The sequence below is a fragment of the Dinoponera quadriceps genome, unplaced genomic scaffold (genome assembly GCF_001313825.1).
Source record: "Dinoponera quadriceps isolate SergipeBrazil2010 unplaced genomic scaffold, ASM131382v1 scaffold628, whole genome shotgun sequence".
Lineage (NCBI taxonomy): Eukaryota > Metazoa > Arthropoda > Insecta > Hymenoptera > Formicidae > Dinoponera > Dinoponera quadriceps.
This window is the reverse complement of record NW_014554836.1, coordinates 1,502,714-1,528,701: the sequence shown is the minus strand read 5'-3', so window position 1 is coordinate 1,528,701 and position 25,988 is coordinate 1,502,714. Positions and strand designations below refer to the sequence as shown.

The window sequence follows — 25,988 nt, the reverse complement described above, 5'->3', positions numbered from 1 at the left end:
AGTAATATATAGAAGTCTCCTCTTCAGTCGGTTTTTTTTTTCACGATACTAGCGCTGTCATCCAGTCATTTAAATCACCTTTTGTTACTTTTTTTTTTACAGGTCATGAAAAAAACTCGCTATCGCTCGAAATGGGTCACTGTAGTCACCTTTTTCCCGAGCTGTCGTTAAATTTGTAAAATATAGACGTTCTATATGTATTTTTGTCACCTTTCTTAAAAAAACTGCTCTGAAAGCGTACTTATATCGTTTATGCTATTGGTTTTTCCTCGTCATGAACTCGCTTGCAAACAGTACTATGAAAAGAACTCGCTATATATTAAGTTACCCAAAGATAAACTTGGGAAAGTAAGAGTAAGTTCCGGTTTACAATAGGTGTTTTAAGAATGTGAGGAAATTAATTGACTGTGACCGGTCAATTCCTTCAGACTTAGAACACTATTATAGATCGGGACCAAGGTCCGGTTTTTCATTATCTGGTTAACTTGTGGTTTAAGATTTAACCTGATGATACTGCAAAAATTGTGTCTTTCTATTCACGTGGTTAATCATTGAACCGATGGTCTTGTAGTGATAACTTTTGAAGTTTAATGACTAACCATGACTAGAGAAACACAATTTCTACGTTATCGTCAGATTAAATCTGAACCACAAGTTAACCAACAGAACATGAAAAACCGGGCGCAGGTGTTACTTTCTTGCTTAAATGGCCTTAGTTACTCCCAGAATTTGACAGAGAACGTCACTTCTGGCCATTATTTTGATACCTGGGAGATCACTTCTTGTCACTTTCCTGCCAATAAGCAGTCCCTATCTCACTTTTTCGTCCCGGTGTCTGAATGGCAGCGCTGGCGATACGTTTCCACCGACTTCCAATCTGCGTCCTCTGCGAGGCTAGGGCTCAGAGCAGCTCTACGCCCTAACCTCGCTTAATCCGGGCTCGCGTCAGCCGGTCGCGGAGCTTCTCGATTCTCGACTTCTAGGTTTGATCGGGCGAGATAAACAAGTACGATAGGTACGAGCGACGGCGAGACTCGCACTCGGTGGGTGGCGGATCGAGCGTAACCACTCGGAGAATACGCACGCATGCACGCACCGTCACTCACTCGCTCATGCATGCGTGCGTGTGTGCGCGTATTGACCCATAGAGCGGCGGACCCGTCTTCTCTCGTGCGACCGATTCCCCGCGAGTAGAGGACAGTGGCCGTGACCCGCGGCCGAGGGCTCCGGGGGGGAGGGGTCGGTGGCCCCGTGGCAGTTTAACGACGTCCACGCCGCTCCGCGCCGTCGAGGAGAAGCGGTGCGCGTGGAGCGTCGTCGTCATCTCGTGGGAGTGCGATGAGGAGAAGACGAGGGAGGGGGGCGAGCAGGGTGAGGGAGCGAGGCGCGAGCGAAGTGGGGCGAGCCGACGCGAGCGTTCGGGGATTAGGTACCGATGGAGGGGGATGGGCAGGAGGTTCGAACGGCGACTCTAACGCGTGCTCGTGTATCTAGCGCTCTTTCGCGGCCACTTTGCTCCTCCATTCGCTCGCTCGTCGTCCGTAGCCAGCTCGGCCCGAAACCTCCAGCCTTCGGAGTTTCGCGCGTCGGAGCTTGGCGCATCGGCTAGGTGGATCGAGATAAGTCGAGATCAGCGACAGATTCGGCGATTGGACGCGCGAGTCGGTCCAGTGAGGCGCGATCTCTCGCGAGGAAACATGACGAACGACGCCACATCGGATTGCTACGTGTTGCTGCGTGATTTCTGAGATGCTGCTTCCATGCACGCTTACCGACGTCTGTCGGTTTGACAAGTGTTGTCGTCGCGCAGATACAGGATGGGACGAGAAATGGACGATTTTAATAATTTACTTCGCTATTATCAGGATAGGAATGTTGACAAATATGCGCGTTAAAATAGTTGTAATATAGAATGAATTTTTTAATCATTTATTGATAAGATTGAGGTCGAATGCGACTTCACGGTTTGTTTATTTTAGAGCGTCTGTTCGTTTATTTTCCACGCGCTGTTCCTTTCCTTAAAGAATGTTTCATGCTATTATTTATTGATCTTATCGCTTTCGTGTACATTTGATCGCATGATAAACGAATAAAACAGAGCGTAGGGTCGAATCCAACCCCACTTTCTTGGGTACGTCGAAAATTCATCTTGCCGATGGAGGGTTAAGAAAGACATTTTGTATCTCTTTCTGTTACCTGTGCATCTCTATTGGATCAACTAAAAATAACGTTAATCAAAAAGATAAAAAATATTTTTGAATTCGTAATCTTGTGTGTATTGTGTCCACCTCAACTTTGTTTAAAATTAATATTTATTATTTAGATAGTCAAATAACTATATAGGAACGTAATTTTGCTTGGTAAATACTAAACTTGGTCGCCGATACTATTCCATTTAGTTATGGAGCAGCGGAGCGATAAATAACGTACTTTGTACATATAATTTCCCAAGTGTATAAAATGGCTTTTAAAATTGTCCGTTTCTTTTCCTCATACGGTATAATTATATCGTGAAATAGCTGTGCAATGACACGTATCGACAGTTGTCGGTAAACGTGTATAAGATCAGTTACAGAGAGATTGCAACGCTTTTTTTTCTCCATAAGTTTCGGAATACATCCCGTGTCCAATAGGAGGATTTATTTTTTAGCAATTCTCAGGAGATACATTTCCCTGTTGGATACGAGATGCGTTGCGAAACTCATCGAAAAAAAGCACTGCAACCTTTTATGACTGACCGTACAGAATACAACTCTCGGTCGATGAAGCGGCCGGATATGCGGGGTGAATCGTTGCCTGACGTTTGAATCCGAAATATCCTTAGTCTCCTCGTCGAAATCTCATATGTATGCGCTTCTATATTAACGTAATATCGAAGTTTACCCATGCATTGGCGCACACATACACACACACACACACACACAGATACGAGAACAAACGTGTCGGGAGTATCGAGGGTGAACAGCGCGTTGTTTTTCTCTCCATGGCGTATCGTTCGTCGTTGTCCCGCGTGACTATTTTTAAACGGCACGCCATTGGTTGATTGGAAATTGGAAAAATGGACTGAGGCCTAAATTCCAATCTCGTAGTCTCGATCCTTAGCCGTGTCGTGTGCGCGTATACGTGTGTGTGTGTTTGTTTGTCGGTCGGTACAGAGTTGCGCGGGATTTCAAGACGGTCCTTCGTTTCCCGCGTAAAAAGTAGCCGACGAGAGAGACTAGATCGATGTGCGAAGAGCACAACGGAATATGAGCACGTAGAGATACGTAGAAAGACACGTTTTCGCGCGAGAACGGCATGCGCGCTTTGTCGCTCGCTGGAAGGAGCGGGAAAATCGCACGACTGCTGACAAGAGAGAGAGAGAGAAAGAAAGAAAGAAAGAAGACCCCGGTGTTTCGCGGTCGGTTATTCACGATAGTACCTCCCGACTTGAGGAAGTGGTCGAGATCGATATCGGTCGCGACGCGTCGCGTCGCCGGAGATAAGCACGATTTTCCGCGCGCTAAAGCCTTCCGCGCACTGCTCGCCCGCCGGCGTGAGCACGAGAATGGGAGAATCGCGGAAGAGAGCGATATCTGAAGGGGGAAGTCGGGGAACCGAGGAATGTTTTCGTGGATTATCCGTCTTCATCGATCCCCGGGTCTCTCCTCAGTGTCGAACAGCGTTGCTGAGCACGCGCGCTCGAGGTGTCTGTCGCGGTGAAAATTTAATAAAAAGCAAAAATATCTCGCCGAATCGTCCAAGTTTTGTCCCGTGTGAAATTGCACGCGTGCTTTCAACGTTTCGTCTCTCTTTCTCTCTCTTTCTCCCTCTCTTCTATCTTTCCCTCTTCCCCTTTTCGTTGTCGAAGAGAGAGATCTCTCTCGCGATCTTCCTCTCCGCTCGACATGCAGATCGTCCTGAGCGAGGTCACTTGTCCGACGGGACGACTAAAACCCCTCATTCGTCGTTCGCAACGACGCAGCGGGGCAGCGTGATATGCGAGGGGGGAATCGACGTGTCGCCGGCGCGACTTTCTCGCTTGCACGTGCTTTTTCCCTCTGTGTTGTCCCGCTCCCCTTCTATTTCCATATATATATATATATATATATATATTCCTCTCCCCCCCCCCCTCTCTCTCTCTCTCCCATCTCCCCTTCTTCCGGGTTAAAAGCGTTATCGTCGGCTGGCTTAGAGTGAGAGAAAGAGAAAAATGGAAAACACTGTCGCCGTCCTCGTCCGACAGTCGAGCCAGACGATCGAAAGAGGAAGAGTAGAGAGAGAGAGAGAAAGAGAGAGAATAAGAGAGGGGAAGGCAGAAGAGGGTGCACTTCTCACCCCGCGTTTAAGCCCATGCGATGTGGAAGCCGCGATAGATAGACGTTCCGTCGCAGTAGTTCGCTTTTTAGAAGATGCGCTCGGTACGTACCGCGCAAAATGGACTTTACTCTCTCCTTCGTTTTACTTGCCCTCCCCCCCCCTCCTCTTCCTTTCCTCTGTTTTCGTTGCTCGCGTTTTTCTCTCTCCGATCCTGCCCTTTCTCTCTCTACGGTCGCGTTTAACGTACCTAAGCGTCTCCGACGGTTGTGCGACGCGGTCGATACTCACAGCGTATCGCCCCCGGCTGACCGAGCTTCACCCTTGCGCTCTTACCCTTACCTTGCTGAACCTTCGGACAGATCCACCTCGTTCCCTGCGCCACGTAGTTCGTCTTTCTCTCACTCTCACTCATTCACTCTTTCTCTCTCCCTCTTTCTTTCTCTTTCTCTAGTTCGCACACGAGAGGACGATAGAGCGATCTACGACGTGCTCAGCTGGCCCGAGTTGTTTCCTCGGCCGGCTGTCACCTCTCTGAAGAAGTATCGGGGAAACTCGGGCGATTTCTCTTTCATCCGGGCGGCCCGGGAAAGCCGGGCGAGATCTCAGTGAACGAAATCGCGATTCCAGCCGGTTTTCGGGTTAATTGTTCGCGTTCGGACTTTTTTTTTTGGTCGTGTCTCGCGAAATGGAGGATTTTGCAAACGGCGATATCATCACGCTGGTCGTTTATAAACGACGATCGTTGCGAGCTCACGGGAGAATGAGTGTGCAAACCCGCGGCCTTGCTCGCGCTGTCGTTAAGCCCGCTTAGACTGGCAAATCCGCCGTTGAATAATATTGCTCAATGACAAGGCCGAAAAGGAGATTCGCTTTCCAACTCGTCGGCACGCGAATCGTTGCTTTTGGACAGTCTCCTCGGTGAGATGCCACCGATGAGGACATCCGACCAGTTTCTAAGCTAGTAAAACTCGTTTGAACTTTCAACATCGATTCGTTGATTTCGACCGGACGATTGTCGCGAAATTAATTCCGCAAAGTCGTTAAGAGGCGGCGTTATAGCGGCGGCGAGTCGCAGACGCGGGAACTCCACTCGGAATAACTTATACGGTCAACGATTCTTCCTCGAATGTAAATTGTAATTAACGCTCGAACGATGAAATTGCTCGACACACAGATAATTGATCATGGCAAGGGAGATTCAACGTACATGGAGTATGCTTCGAGAAAAATGAGGACGAAAATCTGACACATAATTTAAAAAGTATAGCACTAAGGTTCTTCACAGTAAAGTCAAGTTCAAGAAGTAAAAAAAAAATCTTTAACAAATTACAAGACTTTTTTTCGTCTTTCGAGTAAACTCAACCGTCTTCCCTCAAAGGATTTTTAATTCTGTGCGGCCAGTAACAAATCTAATAATAACAAATTTTCGGTAAAACAAAACTTCAGGATCCCTGTATTCAAGTTTAACCTTTAAAAAAATCATCAATATGTAATATGATTCTTCATCCATTCCATCGCTCTGGAGCGCTTCTGAATTCAACGTTTATTTCTACGAAGAAAAACCGACATGTATCTTTCCCGCAAACTTCATCCGATTCGATCCATCTATTTTCACAATCAGACCTCGCGAATTTACAGCTTGGAGAAAGAGAGGAGGGAAAATTCGCGGAATCTCTAAGAAAAGATCCGTTGGATCGACAAGATCAACGATTTCGTTTCGAACAAACGTTTAATCTGTCAAGTCGAGTAAATTACACGTCGTCGCGTGTTGCAACGACAAATTGTATCGATGCAATCGCTTGCCGATATAATCGCGCTTGTTAAATCAATTAATCATCCATTACGTTAATTATACTATTTGTTCGATCGACTAGCAACGTTCACTTCAGTGAATTTTATTCGCTCGAGCGAAGAATTCGTCGATCGGACTACCCCCCCCCCCCGCCTCCCCCTCTCTCACTCTCTCTCTCTCTCTCTCTCGACGCTGGATGATACATCGTGACTTTGAACTCTCCGTGGCTGTCACGCCGTTTGGTGCCACACATCGCGAATCCTGCGATCCGCGGCCGCTTCTCCCCGCCAATCCCCACCTTCGCGGAGATTACGTCACTAACCTCCAGTTAGGCGAGGTCGGGATCGTGCCACGCAGCATGTTCACAGGTTACGATTCGAATATTCGCGCGTAGATCGTGGCTTAAAAATACCTCGACCTGCGGGATCGATCGCGGGAGGAACACGGGACAGGCGCGCCGGCATTTTTAGGACGACCGCTGCCGCACTGTGTCGGCACGCGATGATCCTTTTTGCGTGCGGTAAGTGCGACGCAATCGCGGAACGATCCTCTACCGAGCTGGCAGGGGTTTCGTTAAAGTTCAAATTAGCGTTTTTCTCCTTCGCGGCGCCCACTTAGGCGCTTTCGCGGAAAACTCCGGTTCGCGTAACCCTTCATTTTCTTCCAACTCGCCGTCGCATTTTTTCTCACGGCGGTCTGAGAGCCGTGAGAGAGAAAGAGAAAGGAGATAAAATAGAATCAATTTTATCGTGCTCTAGGATAAATCCTGTAAGAGCAACAATTGAGGTTAATTACGTGATAAAGGTGGATAATCGTCATAACGAGAAAAATTTTTAAGTATAATTTAGAAGAAAAGAGAGGAAGAAATAAAAGATTTGATTGTAAACTAAGGATTGATGAGACATAGTAATATATTGCAAAATAACAAAGATAATAATGAACTAAGACGTAAAGTGTAAAATAAGGATGCTATTGATGAGGAACTAACGCTTTTCAATTTAAGATAATGACTATATAGACAAAAATTAACCTTAAATTGAGATAAATATTTTCATATATAAGCAAGAATATTACAATATCCTTAGGAAATTTTTAGTCTTAAATTGAATTCAAATAATACTTGCATGAATACAAACTTAACCTTTTGACCGCATTATAGGTCAGATAGATCCGGTGAAGTGTGTCTGAAGAGCTGTAGAGAAGAGAAGTGCGTCAAAAATTCGATTTATTTTTCAGAAACTCAAAGCTTGATTTTCTATGAATACACAATCAAACAATTAAACAATAAAGTAGAAGAATTACACTTTATTCTGGAATTTTGTCAGCTTCTTTTCTCTTACAATTTCTCAAATACGGAATGTAGTTTTAAGAGCCGAGGGCAACGAATTCTTCCAATTCATAATGCCAGTAACCGAAAAAGATTTCTGAAAGTGTAAACAGAACTTTAGACACAAATAAATGATTATACTTAAAGAGGGAGAGCGAGAGAGAGAGAGAGAGAGGAGAGAGAGAAATAAATATACACGTCTCGCTCGTCGGACTTCCGCGTCCCGACGATTATTTATTTTTACGCCGGCGAGAGAAACACCGCGGGGACAAAAACTCGACCGAGCGTGTAAAGTCCACTACTATAGGATACGGACGGTAAATAACGTTACGTTGTTTATTTAGTGGTTCTAAACTTGGCGAGGGCTCCTTTCGGCTGTAATAACCGGGTTCGTCTAGCTGTCCGTCCTTTCGTTCGCGTTCAAACGTCACGACGTAACGCACGTTCGCTCGCGGAATCATCGATCTCCGTTCGTCACGTAATCCCGCCGCTTCCGCGCGGAATGTATCGCCCGCGCGCTAAAATATCCCGCGTTATAAATACATTTTCGAAGACACAGGTGGGTGGGTGTAATGGGTCAGTGGGGCGTGCACGGGCCGTTGATTATATCTCCTGTTCGTCCGGACGCGGGATTTCGTCGCGTCGACGCTAACGCGCCGCGTCACGAGACCATTAATCTCGTAAAGTCGGCTTTTAATTTTCTAATGCGGACGCGCGCGCTTCCTTTGCCTTTTATCTCTTCGCCGTGTGCGCGAGAGAGATAGAGAACGAGCGTGCGTGCGTGCGTGGCGGGTGAGAGTAAGAGAAAGAGAGAAGGAGAGAGTGCTCCCGGGGAGTTTCGTGTCAACACACACACACACACACACGCGCCTCTCCTCCGAAAAGTGTTCATCGACCTCTCTCCTCCGGACTTTACGACCTGTTCTCACAATTCGTCCGTCTTTCGCATTTTCAGATCGCTCCCTCGGCGAAAAAGCTCTGGGGCGTGGACGACGGCGGCTCCAAGGACGAGGGGGGTGTGAAAGGCGGTGGGATACTTCACCTGGGCGACCACCAGATGTGGCGGGATTCCACCTGGAGCACGTCAGGTACGATGAATGTCGTCGAGGTGACGACGCGCGCGTTCTCGCCGTCCGCGTCCAACAGTTATTACAGCTCGGTAGCTCGCGGACCGGTCGGCGAAATGCGTATGCGCTTGTGTGAAACTCGAGCGCGGCTGCGCTCTCGCGGATGAGATAATCGAAACCGGAGTCGGATAAACGCGAGAAATAAACAGCTAACGGCCGCGTGTACACGTAGATGACGACGTGCATGTGCCGAGGTGCGGTGCGTATCGGCGTTTGGAATGTTTCCGCGAGAGGAATGCGCGTGGCGGTCTCGGAAATGCTCGAAAGTAAAAAATGCGTATCGGTATATCAGCTTCATTGCGTAACGGCGGGGATTAAACAAATGATTCCATGAATGATCTTTATTAACGTTAATAACATCTTTAGTAGTAATCTTATCGATATATAATAATCTTTATAAGTAATCTAACTAGAATTCGTCATTATCTCTAATAACGGAGATATTAAAGGAGCCATAATATCTACAAGGACCATAATATTACCTTTTCCTCCAATACTTAATAGCACTAAATATCTGCTTGGCTTCTCGCGGTCCAATATTGGCAATTTAAGATTTATTTACTTAGAAATGTCCTTGTTTCTGTGAAATATATATAACCTTGTATTCCACAAATTTCGAAGTACTTTTCCGTCGGTGTAACGAAAAATGAAAGCGCGTGAGAGCAACTTGGGTCGTTTCTTTGGGACTCTCCCCAACCCTTTGTGAAACATAATTCGCGTCAAAGTCCTGCCGGTAGCCGTTCATTTATCGCCGTTGTCTCCCTCGTGAACGGCGAGGATCGGCACTTTTAAGTATGCGATATGAAAAGCGTTCCTCACTGATTCATCACTTTCCACTTCAGTATTCTTTATGGAACACCCGTTTCTTTCGGAGCGCGATGCGCGACTCGTCCTCTGTCTCTCTCCCCCATCATTTCACTCTCCTACCGTTTTTTCACGATATAACGAAGGTGTAGTTTTGATTTTTGCAAAAACGTCGGCTAGATTTCGATAGACTCGATCAGTCGTGTCGCGAGAATATCTCCGGAGATATTTTCAGCGTTGGGAACGGTCGCGAGGAATGAAAATCCGCGCGATTGAATCGTTTCTCCGGCGTTCGTCGGCGAAAGTGGTGGAAGTGGGCGCGGCGAGTTAGTAAATATATTCGTTACTGAGATAAGTGTTATTTAATTCACAGTTCTGTCACACACAGTTTTGTACGCGTGAGCGTAGCATACGTGACGACGGAAACACGTCTTATATATTATATGTCTCATAAGTCATTCGTACTGTGTACACAAACTTGTAGGTCGGACCGTGTGTATATTACGTGACATAAGTCGTAGCGGTCAATTAACTGAAAGTCAGTCAGTTAAACGTACGTCAGAAATGGACTCGAGTACGGAAACTCGCTCGTGGGAAATCTCGGCGGAAATTGTCCAGCGGAATCGTTCGATCCTCACGACGGTAGCGAGCCGCGAGTGCGTCTGTGCGCGTCATCTGTCACTTTACGTTAACTCTCTTCGATTGTTCAGATAAAAATACCAATATGCGCACTTAAACCTGAACACTCTTATCGTTTTGGTTTTTCATTGCAAATATCTTAACTTTCGACCATGAATACGTACATTTAATATATACATTTATTCTATGTGTTGAGAGTTTAAATATTCGTATTTCAAGCTCCTGCTCTCCCCCATTGCAATCGTTCCTGTTTAATGACGTCAGAAGCGAAGTTACGCATGCTAAGAATATTCTTGCGATATATGTTTAAACAAAAAGTCATTAAACAAGAACGGTCGCAACGGGGGACCAGGAGTCTTCAAGATCAAAATAATGAGAACGTCCAGGTTTAGGTAAATGTCCGGGCATTGTTACTTTCACATACACTTTTACCTTAATTCGTAACACAAGAAATTAGACCACGAGTCGCAGTTTCTCAACGTTATTATCAATGTTCAAAGGGAAAAACAACGATTGATAACAATAGCCGAGTCCCGGCAGGATAATTCGCGTCCCGGCGCACCACTTTCTCCCACGTCTACGTCGCGCGCCTCTGTTTCTTCCCCTTCGCTTCCCACCCTCGTCCTTTCCACCCCCTTTTCTCCAGACCATAGTTTCCGGAGCGGCCGAGGTACACCCAGGTACCTGTAGATCCCGGAGAAAGAGAGAGAAAGAGCAGGGCCCGGTAGGAGCGGTGGCGGCCGGTTTCAGAGCGATTGTCAAGGCGTGTTCGCGGTGTGTCTAATATGTACGGGGTGCTCGCGAAACACCTGATTCCTCGCGACGGCGTGTACCGGCACCTCGGTGTGCGGTGGTCGCGATCGTGTGTGCGTCACCGCGATGGGTGCAACGCGGCTGTTGCCATGGCGACAGACGCCCGGCATCAGCGGTGGCGGTGGGAGCAACGTCCCAACGCCCAGGGTCGTACCTACTGATCCACCCCGAGCAAGCGAAACGGCGTTGGCGAGCACCCCGACCGACCGACAGACCGACCGGTCAACCGACCGACCAACTAACCGGCCAACCAACCAGCCAATCATCCGGCCAACTTTCCGACCAGCTAACTGGTCAACCAACCAACCAACAAACAACCCTCTGTCCACGTAGGTCGCTCGCGTGTTGGCGTCATATGGAGCCGCGTGAAACGGCGGAAAAACTTCTACATCTATATATAGAGAGAGAGGGAGAGAGAGAGAGCTCAACGGAATTTCGTTCGATAATGCTCATGCCGGCAGCTGCCGCTTGTCGATGGCGGCGAACTGCCGTTTGAACGAATTCCGCTTCCGCATAATCGTTCCTCCCTCCGTCTCGGTGTGGCTCCCAATATCCCGCAGATGCGTCGTCCGGGCAGGAATCCTCCTTCCGCCGATATCCCCTAGTATCCGGAGACACGTTAGACTCTCCCAAATCGCGATACTCGTGACGAACGAGATTCGCCTGTTGGGATCGTTGGCGATTCTCATCTACGTGTATCTTGTCTGCTCTAAGACACTTCTCTCTCTCTTTCTCTCTCTCTCTCTCTTGCTCGTATCTCGTTTATTTCGAACGAGAATCTCCAGTCGGAAATGAAATGAAGGTCGTGCTTTTCTACGGATAAGTCGCGCTGCGACAGCTTCATGAGCGTACGTAATTTCAATCTTCCTGGGATACGGATTTAAAAAAAAAAACTGTTCGGGAGTGAAAGCTTTCCGCGGCTCTCTCGTCTCCCCTCGCTCTCCTCCGGTCGCGTTGAATTATGACCTCGGGAGCGAGGATCGCGCGCGGGTTTTTCCCCTCTTCTCGCGCCGCCGCCACACGTTGAAATAAATTTGCTTTCCTCGCGCTCCGATCCGGCTCGGAGCGTACCGAGGATTTCGTTCGATTTCGTGGATTAAAAAAGTACCTGTAAAAATGGCGACCGTGACGTGCAGCGACGAGCTTGATTTTTCTCTCGCGAACGACGCGTGGCACGCGCGTGTGGATTGAATTATGCACGCGTTTACTAACGCGGCCTGACAAAGGGAGGAAGTTTTCGGTAATTCAACACGTCGCGCCACAGTCGTCAACAGCGAGACGACCGGTGTCGGACGTAATCGACATTCCTCGCGCGTCGTTGAAATCTTAATAGAGCGACCAGGTATAATGAATGAAATATAAGAGGGACGCGACGACGGTGAGATAATATTGAAAAAGCGGCGCGTAAAGAGAATTCTGCGAAAGGATTATTTTTCCGCTACACGAATTCCGTCATAGTTAGGGAGAGAGAGTTAAGAAAGGGAGAACGAGAGAGAGAGAGAGAGAGAGAGAAATATGGCACGTTGTTACATATATATTTGTGTCTATTGATCCTCCCTTGTATTGACTCAGACTTGTCGAGAGAGAGAGAGAGAATCGGGTACGCGTCGTACACTCGTGACGTCTTTTCACAGGAGAAAGAGAGAGAGAGAGAGAGAGAGAGCGCATTATTTCTCATGGACGTATATTCTCGTACGATGACTCGGAATTAACGCGCGACGGGCGACCCCGAATTAGGAATATATCTTCGAGTATCACTTGGAAACACTGTATACAAATATCGTAACGCGCGTGTATATGTGCCTTCTCGTACGTTTGTGTGTGTATACATGTGTTCGTTTTTTTCCAGATCATGCGGTGTCACAGCCAATTTCTATGGGCACTGGTAGACGCGTGGGCGTTGGAACGGGATACCACCATCAGGCATCAGAAGTTGGAACAGTGCTCAGCCCCCGAAGCAGGTTCGTTAACATTTTGTAACACGTTCTTTTTACCGATTTCGTCACTGGTGTATAAAGTCGTGTGTCGGTTCCCGAGCGACGATTGGGGCGTCGTAGTAACGCGTGATTTTCCCTCTTGCAGCGAAACAGGTGGTTTGGGAGTCAAGATGGTCGAGTACGTTCTTGGATCGAGTCCCACTACACCGAAAGAATTGGAGCCACGAATGGTCTCTCTGAGATTGGTGAGTAATGTACATAATACCATTTTTTTTTTAACTTATTTGCCTTCCCGTGAAATATAACACGCAGAGTTGAGAAATTGTTCTTGAATTGATAAGACATCTGCGAATCTACCTCGAGATATCGTCATCATTTCATATTCGCTTCGATGTATTATTGCCGCGTGCAAAAGTTCTCCCAGGCGGCGAGACTCGTCGAATTGCGTGACAAATCGCAAAACGACGCCTTTGGAAGGCTTCGCACGCCACTGTGTGCGTTGCATTGCCGTGTCACTATATCTTGACTTCTTTGCGCGCAGAACACCGATGCGGACAAGAAGGAGAAAGAGAAAGGTTCGGCGAGTCCCTTTGATAATTCAAAGGATGACACTGGGCCGCAGGGCAACGGATTGGCGTCTCAAAACGGACTGGACGACGACAAAGGATTCAAGTGAGTACTACGAAACTCGTTTCGCCGATTAAGTTACCCGCCATTAAGCGGTATCAAGTGACATTACACGTACACATACAAAGGTGTCTGTCCAAAGGTGCATCTCGTACATACTTCATGTACGGATTTTTTAACGTTTCAAGGCGCAGCTCACTTTCTCTTAAAACGGATTCAATCGTTATTGCGACTTGAATATTTTAATATCCAGTATTATACATTCACATAATTAATTAACAACGTAGACTGTCGCGCTTGCTTTCATTTTCTTGCTCTTCCCTGAAGATTCTTCGATTCGATTGCGACTCACAAGACTGTCCGATCTGTCGGCGTTTTCGTGAGATAAGGTCGAGTATAATCAGTGCTGCCATTCAGTCATTAAATCACCTTAAATCGCCTTTTTTAATCACCTTTTGTCATTTTTTCTTGCCAAGTCACTAAAAAATTCATTATCTTCCAAAATGGGTCGCTATAGTCACTTTTTTCCCCGAGCTGTTAGATTTGTAAAATATAAATATTCTATACTACTATTTTTGCCGATTGCTCCGAAAGCATACATGCATCGTTCATGTCTTTAATCTTTCTTTGTTATGAATTTTCGAATCTTACTACAAACAACTCTCTCTACATATTAAATAAAAAATATTAAATTATCCAAAAATAAATCTGGGAAAGTAAGAGTAAATTTTACTTCTTTTCTCTCAAATGGCCTTAATTACTCTCAAAATTTGACAAAAGAAAATACCACTTTTGGTCACTATTTTGATGTCCAAGAAATTACTTTTCGTCATCTATTCTGCTAAGAAGCACTATTTCCCCTTTATTTGTGCTGGTGACTGGATGACAGCCAGGAGTATAATAAATATCAAGGAAATTTCAATTTAATCCCCTCCCCCCCACCCCGGTTACAAAATTAGAATCCGTAAATTGAATGAAAATGCACGCAATACCCGGGGAGGCAGCCTGTGCGGATCGAACGGCCGTTATTTCGCGCGCGAGGTCCTACAAGAAGAAATAAAGAAAGAGACGATCTCAAACAAGACCCACACAGACACACACATCCACGGCTCGTAATCTCGCACAACTTGCGCGCGCGACTCACCGTATAATTAAGCAATTGTATACGCGAGCGCGCGATGAAAGCCGGCGCGCGCGCGGCTTCTCCCGCTCGCTCGTTCGTTCGCTCGTTCGTTTATCCCTTATCTGATAACTCTTTCCGTACGTTACGTCCACCACGGAGAGTAGCACGGCGAAATAGCGTAATAGCGATAGCTGCTGGCCTGCGTGCGCGCTGTCAAGGGCATGCCTACGCGCGGCCGATGACATCGCGTTCCTCTCCCCGTTTCCTTTCTCGACTTCGGCTTCCTTCCCTCGCCGGTTTTCCAGCCTCGTCGCGCCATCTGGCCGCTCCCGTCGGCCGTCCGGTGCGGCAGCGAGCGACGTTACCGACTGAGCCGGTGACCGTTTCTCCTTCGTCGGCGTCGCGTTGGCGCGCGTTTCTTCGCGTTCTCCTCCGTGTCGCCGTTCGAGCCGCGAGTCGAAGTCAGTGGGACGCGTCGTCGTCTGTCCTTTTCGCCGAACTGGCCGAACTAGTTGAAGAAATTTACGCACACAAACGTAAGAATCTTCTCGTATGTGTACACGCTTCGTACGCTTTTCAATGTGTGTGTGTAAATTTCCTGAACTCACGCGGCCAGTTCAGCTGGACAGAACCGGCCAATCGCAACGAGCGAGCGAGCGAGCGAGCGCGAAAACACGTCACAGGTAATAGAATAACTATTACGGTTGTTGCTCGCGTCGTTATGATAATGACATTAGCTCATCGGTTGACGGCCGTGTTCTCTCGTCAGCCTCTCTCTCTCTCTCTCTGTCCCTCCCTCTCGCCTTCCATCGAACGTCGCCCGCCGCCGCCGCTTTCCTTTCCCGCGAGATCGGTTGCGCGGTCCGTCCTGCCGGCAACGCGCGCTGGATTGTGCGTTGTTACGCGCGCGTTCGCTATTATGCAAAGCGCAGCACCGTTACGACGGCGAGCGGCCAATTGCGTGCACACGGAATCTCCGAGCACGTTTATTACAGAGCTCTCTCGCCTCGATTTACGCGCTATTATTCGCGAGATCGGTCACGCCAATATGGCTGCTCCAGTTGCCTCTCGACGATTCGCGCCGCGGCGAGAATAAAGCTGTCCGGTTTCCCGTACGGTTTTCCTCGGCGCCGATCTGATTGTTAATACATCTGCGACAGCTGTGTGTGCTCGATGTGATGTGTGCACAACGTTGGGGAAAAGGTAATGTGAATTATCGAGAGAGAGAGAGAGAGAGAGAGAGAGAGAGAGAGAGAGAGAGAGAGAGATTTTCTCGCACTGGTGCTCGGGAATTCCGCACATTCGTCATTCGGAATGAGAGGTCCCTGACATTTACGATACTCGTTTATAATCGCCGAGGAAAATCACGTCAGTCTCTTTATATAGAAAATAAAAGTGCGATTCCGTGCTTGCTCACGAATTATCGACTTCGCCGTGGAACAGCTCGGCGTAATTCTGAGCGACGGATGGACAAAGAGAGATGGAGTTGATGGAACGTTCTCGGAACAGACATGAGATCCCTTTATCATAGCAGGATTTGTTGTTTATTTGTTAGCAGATTTACAGATTAGTTATGACGAAAGAATACTGTGTATACATGGAGAAAATATTGTAGTAAGAGTTATTATGAATCTTGTAATGCTTTTTGATCATACCGGAATTATGATTGAAATTGTGTGTTGTAATCTTCAGTGATATATGTGTCTACACGTACTATGTATTTTTTCCATGTATTTGTAGATTCACAGAATTTTTCTAGAGCAAGCGTTTTGATGTATATATATATAAGCTGTATTATGGTAATTATGTTAATCTATAGAGAAAATGCGTAATTTTACGAGGCCTCTCTTGCCTCTGCATGTATTATTCATGTGAAGACGCTTGATATTGCTCAGGATCCTTGATATTCTCAGAGAGAGAGAGAGAGAGAGAGAACTTTGCAAATGCTGCGAGAGATTACGAGCCGTCGGTCAACGTGAGATAATAGTTACACTCGAAACGTTAAAAGTTTTACAATATTTCAAGTAGCTTTGATCGTATCTTCAATTTATTAAACGCCTAAGAATCGAATCTCAATACCTCATCTTGTAACTGATCTCTCTTCGTTTGCAGTCGCACACCCGGTAGCCGTCAGCCTTCACCGGGGGAGGAAGAGTTTCAGAAGAATGCGGCTGCGACATTGGCGGTGAGCGCCGGCGGCGGTGGCGTCGTGCTGCTGAAACCCGGCGTCGACGTGGTCGGCAGCGAGGAGCATTTTATGGCGGCGTTCGCGCCGGCACCGCCGCATCATCTGCAGCACCACCAGGCACCGCCGACTCACCACCTGCAACATCCACACTCGCACGCGGCCGCGCAGCTGTTCGGCGCCCAGGCGCCACCACCTCCGCAGGGTCCGCCGCCATCGCAGCAGCAACAGCAACAGCAGGGTCCTCCACAACCGCAAGACACCACCACGCACTTCGACGTGCAAGTGAGTCTTGTTTTCACGCACTACTACTATGCGCCGGTCGGCTCAAGCGAGGCGTGAAGAGATGTCGTGAGCGATCTTTCTCGGCGCCACGGTTGGTAGGAGCACGTTAAATTCATGCGAAAGCTGGAAACCTTGAGATTTCCATGTTCTACTGTGTTGTAAAGGTGCACTTACAAACGAAGATGTAATTCTGAAAGTTGCCTAAATTTATATCACTGCACAGTAAATGATTTTATGTAAATAACGGTCCACGGAAACTTTGGATCGCTTTAATCAGATGAATATGTTCATTTAACGTATTTTGTGTACTTCTTAACATATTCGCATGCTAAAGTAACACGAAACTTCAATGGACCTGTTACTTACATAACCTTTTACATGTGTATATATTATCCTTTACATTTTTATTCTTTATCACATTCCACTGTGTATTAAATATAGATATTATCGTCCAAATTTTCATATATAATTTTTTTTATTGAAATGACACAAATTCCTGCAAGAGAGAAATATTTGGGTCGCTCCTCTTGTTTCGAGAAAATTAAATTTGTTGTATATAACATATGTTATGTGCCATCTTCTAAATATGACATTATTCGTGCAATTGTAAATTATTTATCTGATTGGCGTGCGCAAATTCCCGCAAAGGGGGAGGTGTCATATGAACAGCTTCGTTTGCTTAAAGGTCACGAGTGACGTGGAAATCGAGATAGATCGCGTACGACATTTCGACCGGCGGAAACGCTTCGATCGCTATACCTTCGGCCCTACGAGCACACAATGACGATACTCCTCTCGTGCGCGAGGCCTTGATCGCGTATTCTCGTGGGCATGTTTTTTTATTCCGCCCCATGAAAGCGGTCCTCTCGTATCGATAATAGCCTGCGACCTGTGCGCGCGGCTTTAGAGAGAAGAACCGGCCCCGTGCTTCGTTCGTCGCGGACGAACGTATAAATCACTGAGTGACAGCTCCTCTCGACGTGTCTACTTCGAGTCCTATTCAGAAAATAGAACAGCAATATATATCGGTATACACCGGTGGGCTCGGCGCGCGCGCGTTTCTGCATTTCCTCGGCTATTCGTATTCAGCCGCGTATTCGGCGAGGCAAAAGCGGCGGCGGCTCGTCTCATATTTTTCCCCCGAGGAACGCGACGACAGGGAGAGGAGTATATTGACCTCGAGGAGCGCGCGCGAAAAAGTCGCGAAAATTTGACACGACGAGCAAGCGATCGCTCTCGAGCGAGCTGCGGATCTTCGCAAGAGCCTCGATTGCGAGCGCTGACGCGAGAGGATCGATATTTTTATCTCGAAGTTCAATGAGAATTCCCGAGTCGAAATTTTACTCCTGCATTTTAAGTCTACTTAAGTTCTACGGTGGGTCTTTGAGAGTGAAGAAAACGGTAATAATTTCCCATTTCTAGCATCAAGGGTGCATTAACAAGAGCTCTTTTGATGCTACGAAGGAAATTTTCGATTCTGCATTAAGTCTTCAAGCGGAGAAATAACTTCCCTCCGTTTGTAGCATCAAAGGAGCACCGTGAAAGACACAATGAATGTTTAACATAGAACCAAGTAGACTTAATATAGAACTAAAATGTCGACTCGGCGACTGAATTCCGATACAAATTATCGAATTGAGCTTCAGTTAATTGGCTTTGACTTGAATTACTGAGAATTGAAGCTTAAAGAGAACTTAAAAAGAAGCATAAACATTCCTTCGATCATGGATAACGCCCGCGGTTGCAGATGCTATTTCAGACGTATTCCCCACTTTCGCTCTTCTGGGCGTTTAATTGCGCCGCCAACGATAATGCCGATTGGATCTCGAGGTAAACCTCGAGTTCCGCCGGATATCTCGGTTTGCTTGCGATATCGCGAGCGTCTGAAAGGGGGAAGAAGGGAACCGAGCGAGACACTCGTCTTTCTTCTCGCGCGTCCACTGTTTCCTATTCTTCCCCCTCCTCGAACTTTAACCCGATGAAGGCGGCATCCGAATTTCTCTGGAGTGTGCTCGAGCGTTCCCGAGCCGCCGACGTGAGAATGAAAGATGCATTTCCCGAATTGTCACGCGCCTTTCGCAGATGCTCTTCAACTGACTTGCCCCGATAACGGGATCGCGTGTGAACGTACTCGGCCGTTCTTTTTGACACGTGAAGAGCGTCCGAGAAAGAGCGAGAAAGAACGAGAAAGAGAGGGGAAATAGATTCTCCTTCGACAGGAGAGAATCCACGAATGAAAAGAACGAGAGAGAGAGAGAGAGAAGTAACGTACGTGTGTCGCTTTCCCGCCTGCGGGAAATGAGCACCCCCCGGCCGACGACTATTGTTCCCAAGAAAGCGAAGAAGTCGCGGCGCCGGCAGTTTCCGCGCGAGAACAGCGGAACTCGCGCGTATATATGTGCGCCCGCCGACTTCAGCGGAGACCCGACACCGTGTTGACGACGACGTCGTCGTCCTTGCCTCACCTCGCCGGTCTACCCGCGACTGAACCTGCTCGACGGCGCGTTAAAATTTTCGTCGCGTTTTCGCACGCTCGAGTTGCCCACGTTCGATCGATTCCCGCTGCATATCTAAATTAATGCGCAGCTAACGAATTCTCTTTCTCTCTCACTCTCTTTCTTTTTTTTTTCTTTCTTTTTTTCCCCTTCTTTTTTTCTTATCGCATCCCGACCTATTAAATCATCGGAAGGAGACGGCAAGAGAGCTAGCCACGCGAGATAAAATCGGGAATACGACGCACATGTTCGCGGATCCCCGCGAACGTTCCGATTTTCCTCACAGATTAGATCGAGATTTACTCCCCCCCCCCTCTCCCCCNNCCCCCCCCCCTCTCCCCCCCGTTGGCTCCGCAACTCGGTACAATTTTCCCTCGATGCTGCGATCGTAGATGCGCGATCGAGTGTGGCCCCGGGATTTTCCGACCATTTCACACCATTTCTCTGTGTACGCACCCGGCACCGGTATGTACCTCGAGCGCCTTGTGGTCGATGAAAAAAAAAGAAGGGAAAAGGAGGAGAAGGTCGACCTTCGGGTCACCCCGTTCTCCTCCTTCCCCTTCGTTGACGCGTACGGATTTTCGTGACGCTCTCATCGCGCGGTTCTCTCGCCGCACATGTGAATATAAAAATAGGACGCGCGCGCGTTTTCACGAGTTTGCTCTCGGGAGCAGCTCGTCGTCGTCGTCGTCGTCCGTCCGTCGGTGCGTAGAACCTGCACGAAGCCGGCCGGCCGGCCTCTGGAGGAGCCAGGGAGGTACACACAGGCGTGTCGGTACGAAAAGTGCGTGCACGCGTGAGACTCGCTTACTTCCGATCGCGTTATTACGCGAGCGCGCGCTGTGCTCCCCGATGCGTGAAGCGATTCCCAGACCTCGCCTTCTCCCCAGCCCTCTCCTCCACCTCCTCCTCTTCCTCTTCTTCTTCCACCTCCTCCTGCCCCCTTGTCTTTTCCTCTCCCCTTTCCGCCTCCCGGTCGGGTTTTCCCTCTTCCTCGCGAGCACACAATTCTTCTCGTGTTCGAAGAGCGGAAAGCGAAGAGAGAGAGAGGGAAAAATAGAGAAGAGGGGAAGGAGGAGGGAGGAATGAGGGAGAGAAAGAGAGGAGATTGTGAAGGTGTACAAACGCGTATCACGGATAACGAGCGAGGAAGAGAGAAGGAGGGAGAGAGAAAGAGAGAGAGAGAGAAACGAGGAGGAAGATAGACAACGGGTTGTTGACTCGTTGCCCATTCAGCATAAAGTGCAATGTCCCGATGAAAATCCGTATCATCGCCCGAAGGTTACAATCTTCCTTAGGAAAGGGGGGAAGGATGAGGGTGTACCAAACCATTTCCCCGGGTTACACGTCGTCGTCCTTTCGCGGTATCCCGTCTGCGAATTCTCGCGGATATCGCATATCTAGCATCGTCTCTCGTCGTCGAATGTCGCGGCTCTGCCGTTTGCGCTCGTTCATTCGCGTCGCGTTTCCGCCATCGATTTTTGGATTTTCCACGTGACCCGCTTCTCACGTCATCCTCTTTGCCGCCGAAGCCGGCTGGATTTTTATTTGCCGTCTCTCAGCAGATTCACTGCTCCTGCCGGCTTTCCTCGTTCTCGGCTCTCTTAATCCGCCACCGTCGTCGTTGTCGTCGTCGTCTTCGTCGGCGGCGAAGAGTCCCGGCGAACGCGCGGACTTTGCTCTCCGATCGCGTCGGGTAACGGTCGCCACGGTCGTCCGTTGTTGAATTCGCGCGCGATTAAAAACTGGAGGAGAGAACAAGAGAGAGAGAGGGAGGCGCGCGAGAACGATGTTAACGTCGCGCGAATTCCTTCGTGAATTTCTCCAACACGGGGAGACGAAGGAATGATGATGCTCTCTTTGAGCATTCTTCACCGGTGGAATCACGCGCGGCTTTTCGTAATCTTCGGCCTCTGCTCGTGGGAACTGTGCCAGAAGCCGGCTGCCGTTGCGATTGACAGCCGGACACGCGGGTTCGGTAACGCGTCGTCAAGATTGGATTTTGCCGCCGTTAGATCTCGAGCGTTCTCAGGCGATTTGGATGCATCGCATATTGTGAAACTCCTTCGGATCCCGGTGGACGAGAATATCTCAGGTTGCGCGCGAACAGTCAGTTCGATCGCGCGTCAATATTTTGTATCGGCGCGCGACTCGTACTGCCGATTTTTGTCGAACGTCGATTTTGATCAGCGAATTTTCACACGATCGAGACTTCCTCTTGGCGTCAGATCAGTTTGAAGTAGTGATGGGTGATGGCTATTCGAAGAGCTTTCAGAAAATCGATCTCCTCCCTCCAAAAATTGATCCTGAAGTCGATATTTTTTTCTGCTCAATTTTTGTAAGAATTTATTCTTTTATTAGAGAATCGATTTTCAACCCGTTGATGTATGCTTATTTATCAATGTTGTTTCCTTTAATGAAGCATTCACACAGTCGACATCTGAGGATCGATCTCAAAACGTAGCGAGGGTTACAAGAGTGAATAAATTCACTAGGCGTTGACTAGTGAAATGGCAAATATTCTAAAAAATTCGCTCACTTTTACAATCCTCACTATGCTTTGAAATATATAATCGAGCCTTCGATACAATCAGAATATTGCTTTAGGTGTGTATTTCAAAGGACTGTATAAATATTGATAAATTTGGCTTTAAGCAAAAGTTGCTGCCAAGCATCGAGAATTTCAGCCAATCGAAATCCTAATTACTGCTTCAATGCTGTATGACTTCTGCACGCAGAACGCGGAAGCGCTTTGATTATTAGTGATTATTTTATACTCCGAACCTAGTTAAGTACGTAAGAAGCTTTATGCATGAGAAACTTTACTTCGAACCACGTCGTGGTTATTGCAAACACGCGAGACAAAGGATATCGATGCAATATCGGTGAAACGCATCCTCCCTCCGTTTTTGCCAACTTCCGATTGGTAGCAGTCGGAGAGTTAGAAAAAAATTGTTCATGTTTGGCCTGAATGTTTTTTATAAATTTCTTGCGATAATCTTAAATGAAAATAACGACAAATGATAAAAGTAGTTGGTGATATTACTGAAAATATATTTGCAAGTGAACATAAATGATTAATTAAAATTTATAAAACTTATAAAATCAGAAGAAATACGTTTAAATGTGCTCGTTGCGCACGATTTTCTTGATCGTTTTTTAGGAAATCGATTTTTTCAATAAATTGATTTTAGTCACTTCTAATCAAGCATTAATTAAAAGATCGTTTTTTTTTTCTAAAAGAACGCCCATCGCTAAGTTCGAAGCAACAGTTATGAAATGGCGAGGCGGTAAGTTCCGCGCGCTCATTCGGTCGAACGTTCGTCGGAATCGGGATTTAGTTGAAAATCGTATTTTCGGCGTCCCGAGTCGCGCGATGGTCGCGCGTCGTTCTAGTTCGAACGACACACGGCGCGCTGGTCCGTCCGAGGGGGATTAGCTGAGCGAATAATCGGTCTCGCGTTGTCTCGAATTGTCCGACGACGATACGGCCGAATAGGCCAAGTGCTTGTCACTCATTCGGCGATATATTTGGCACCCTTACATAACTTAACCGGCCATACTTCCTTGGCTACCGTAAAGCCGCCGGTTTCCTTTTCCCTCATGCCTCTTCTCCGCCGTGTTCTGCCCATTTTTCATCGCCAGGTGATTCACTCGGGTCGTAAATGCGCTCGGAGGAGAGAGAGAGAGAGAGAGAGAGAGTTGCCGCGTCTCAATTAATCGGCAACTGAGGGGATTCGATTTCCTGAAACTTCGCCCGTCGGCGCAGAGAAATGTATACACGCGCGCACGGTGTGCACATAAATTACTAATTCCTTGCAAATTAATTTTTCCTTAATCATCACCGGCGACGTTTTTTTCGGTCCGCAGAAATTTAATTTCTCATTTTCGGATCACAGCGGTCGTGCGTAGAGTTTGCCTGTTTTGCCGACATCTCGCGACAATCTTGCTGGACATTATTAATTTTACAACTTTTAATCTTTCTAACTAAAGCAACAATATTTCGCAGATTTGGCCGGGATAAAGCCGGAACCGAGGTCGACACGACGCGGGGGGATCTCGAGTTCACAGGCTCAAAGAATCCCGCGTTATTATTATTACTATTTTTAATAAATCAACGGATAGACAAGCGTGTGCGTGACTTGTCCGCGCTTCTCCGCCGACATCCCCGCGGATTAACGCTCGGGGCGGCCGCCACCCACCCTTTTTTGCTCGCTCTCTGAGTCTCCGTGAATGATCGGTGGCGCACCTAAGGATACATCGTTGATGGATTACATTCCGCGCGGGTGGCGTGTGCGTGCGGTAATTTTTGTCTCGCCGGAGACGAGAGAGCTCGCTCTCCTCTCCTCTTTTTTTTATTTTTTCCACCCGCCCACGCTCGTCGTCGTCCTGAAAATTTACGTAAGTGCGCCTCGCACGTCGTGCTCGTCGACGCGGAAACCGACCCCTTGGCGGTGAGGAGGTGGCGTACGGCAGAGGGACCGAGGGAGGACGGATAAAGGGCTTCGCTGTTGCGCGAGCGGACTCCGTCCGGGAGAGATTGCGGGCCGTCGAGACAATTAAACTTGTACCTCTTTCCTCCGTTTTGATCGATCGGCCGTCTCCGTGATAAGGAAATAAATGGGACATCGACGAGGGAAAGAGAGAGAGAGAGAAAAAGAGGAGACAAAGAGTGGAAGACAGGCGCGAAGATAAAAAGACATGATGATGACACGAGAGAGATAGAAAGAGGCGCGCACGCGGAGCAAATCGGAATTTTACTTTTTTATTCGCCCATACTCACCATTGTCTTGCGCTGCCGCGCGAGAATAGGAAAGTAATGATGATAATTTTTTCCCCCCGCGTGAACTCTTTCCTATAAATAATCGAGCGGAGAGAGAGCGAGAGAGAGAGAGAGGCGCGCCGAGCGAGCACGACGACACCGTCGGAGACTTTATTATGACGATCTTTGTTGACTATATCGAGCCGCCACGGCGCTTCACACGGAGGAATTGTGGAACCGAGCTCGAATGTTCTTGACATACGCTATTTTAGTTGCGCACACACGCACACCGGTCTGCTGGTCTTACCTCATTATTTTTCACTCTTGCGAATGTAGAAAACGTGCTCGGCGCTCCTTTCGCGAAATTTCCTCGTCTCGAGCCGCGTTACACGCTTGTCGTTATTAGCGATGGTTCTAGATTAATTTTCTTACTAGACCGACAAAGTAAGAGAGAGAAGGAAGTTGCCTAAAAAGCGACGCTCTTACGCGAAACGCTATAAAAAGGATCGCCTCAGAGGTCGGAAAGAGAGGCTAAGTCGTAGTTTCGCAGTCGTGGTTCCGTGTCGTTTGCATTGGACGTCGTCGCCGAGAGATCCTCTCTTTCGCCATCGGATGATCGCGCGCGCGCGCGCAACTTCCTTCGCCGGCTTAACCGCGCTCCTCCCGATGATAGACACGACGGATGAAGAAAGGTCAAGGTTGAACCTTATTGAAATTTATCACTTGGCTACGCGGCGGCGCCCACCGCGCGGAAAATCGACCGATGACTCATCCAGTCGAGAAGCGCCGTGCAAATTTAAAAGTGGCTTCGGGGTCAGAGGTCGGCGCGTACGTGCTCGATGCGGGGGCGCATCAGAGCCTACCGGGGATTAAGATCCCCCCTCCCCCACTCTGTCCGTGGACGTCTGTTTATCTGTCTGTGTCCTTTCGTCGTGTACGCGGTAAAAATTTCGTGGAAGTGGCGGTCCGCTGAAATTTTTGGGTTTAACAAGGTGAATGCGTTGAAAAGTAATACGTTAACAAGGTGAATGTGCTCCCGAGTCGATATTTCGATGCTACTTTAATGCTTTCGAGGACAATTTGCGCCTATAGACTAATAAAAACCTACTTTTACGATACCGGCATTGTTTTCACTTCTTCTTTGAATCTTTAATTTCACAAATTGAATTTTAATGCCACCTTTAATAACTTATTTTGACTCGAAAACAGCGGAAACGGAAATTTAAGACGTCACGATCAAAGTAGAGGTATAATAATAATAAAATGTATTCACGGATAACCCTTTAGTATATAATAAACAAGTAATATCGTAGAACATGGACAGATAATATAAGAAAAAAGTATAAATAATAATGAGGAAGTTACAGTATATGAAAGCATTAAAATAGTAGTAAAAATGAGAATAAAATAAAATACAAAAATAAGTAAATGTAAAGTCTCGCGACCGAAGGTTTCCTCTCCTACGATCGATCCTTCTTCATCGTATACGTTTTCGGAATTTTGACGGGCACGAGATAAAGTATCTTCTTCGCCGAAAGGAGGAAAAAATTCGTGAGACACGCGACCCTTCACTCTCTCTCTCTCTCTCTCTCTCTCTCTCTCTCTCTCTCTCTCTCTCTCTCTCCCTCCCTCTCTCTTTTCTTTTCGCAGCGAAAGCTTTTTCTTCTTATAATCGATCCTCTTTATCGCTTCCGATTAGCGATACTCATTTATTATAGGCAACATTTAATTGCCCGCCGACCGGCCGGTCAAGACGAGGTTGGGGGGGGGGGG

General features: G+C 47.6%; 1 protein-coding gene across 6 annotated transcripts in view; it reads left to right on the top strand.

The window, feature by feature from the left end:
• LOC106742304 (maternal protein pumilio) overlaps positions 1 to 25,988 on the top strand; it is a 117,898-nt gene that overhangs the window by 13,426 nt on the left and 78,484 nt on the right. For all 6 annotated transcript variants that reach the window (XM_014615127.1, XM_014615131.1, XM_014615129.1 and 3 more), the window contains 5 exons: positions 8,374 to 8,506; positions 12,651 to 12,762; positions 12,884 to 12,983; positions 13,280 to 13,410; positions 16,601 to 16,958. In XM_014615127.1, coding sequence (XP_014470613.1) covers positions 8,374 to 8,506; positions 12,651 to 12,762; positions 12,884 to 12,983; positions 13,280 to 13,410; positions 16,601 to 16,958 — 834 coding nt within the window. The remainder of the gene's footprint in view (positions 1 to 8,373; positions 8,507 to 12,650; positions 12,763 to 12,883; positions 12,984 to 13,279; positions 13,411 to 16,600; positions 16,959 to 25,988) is intronic.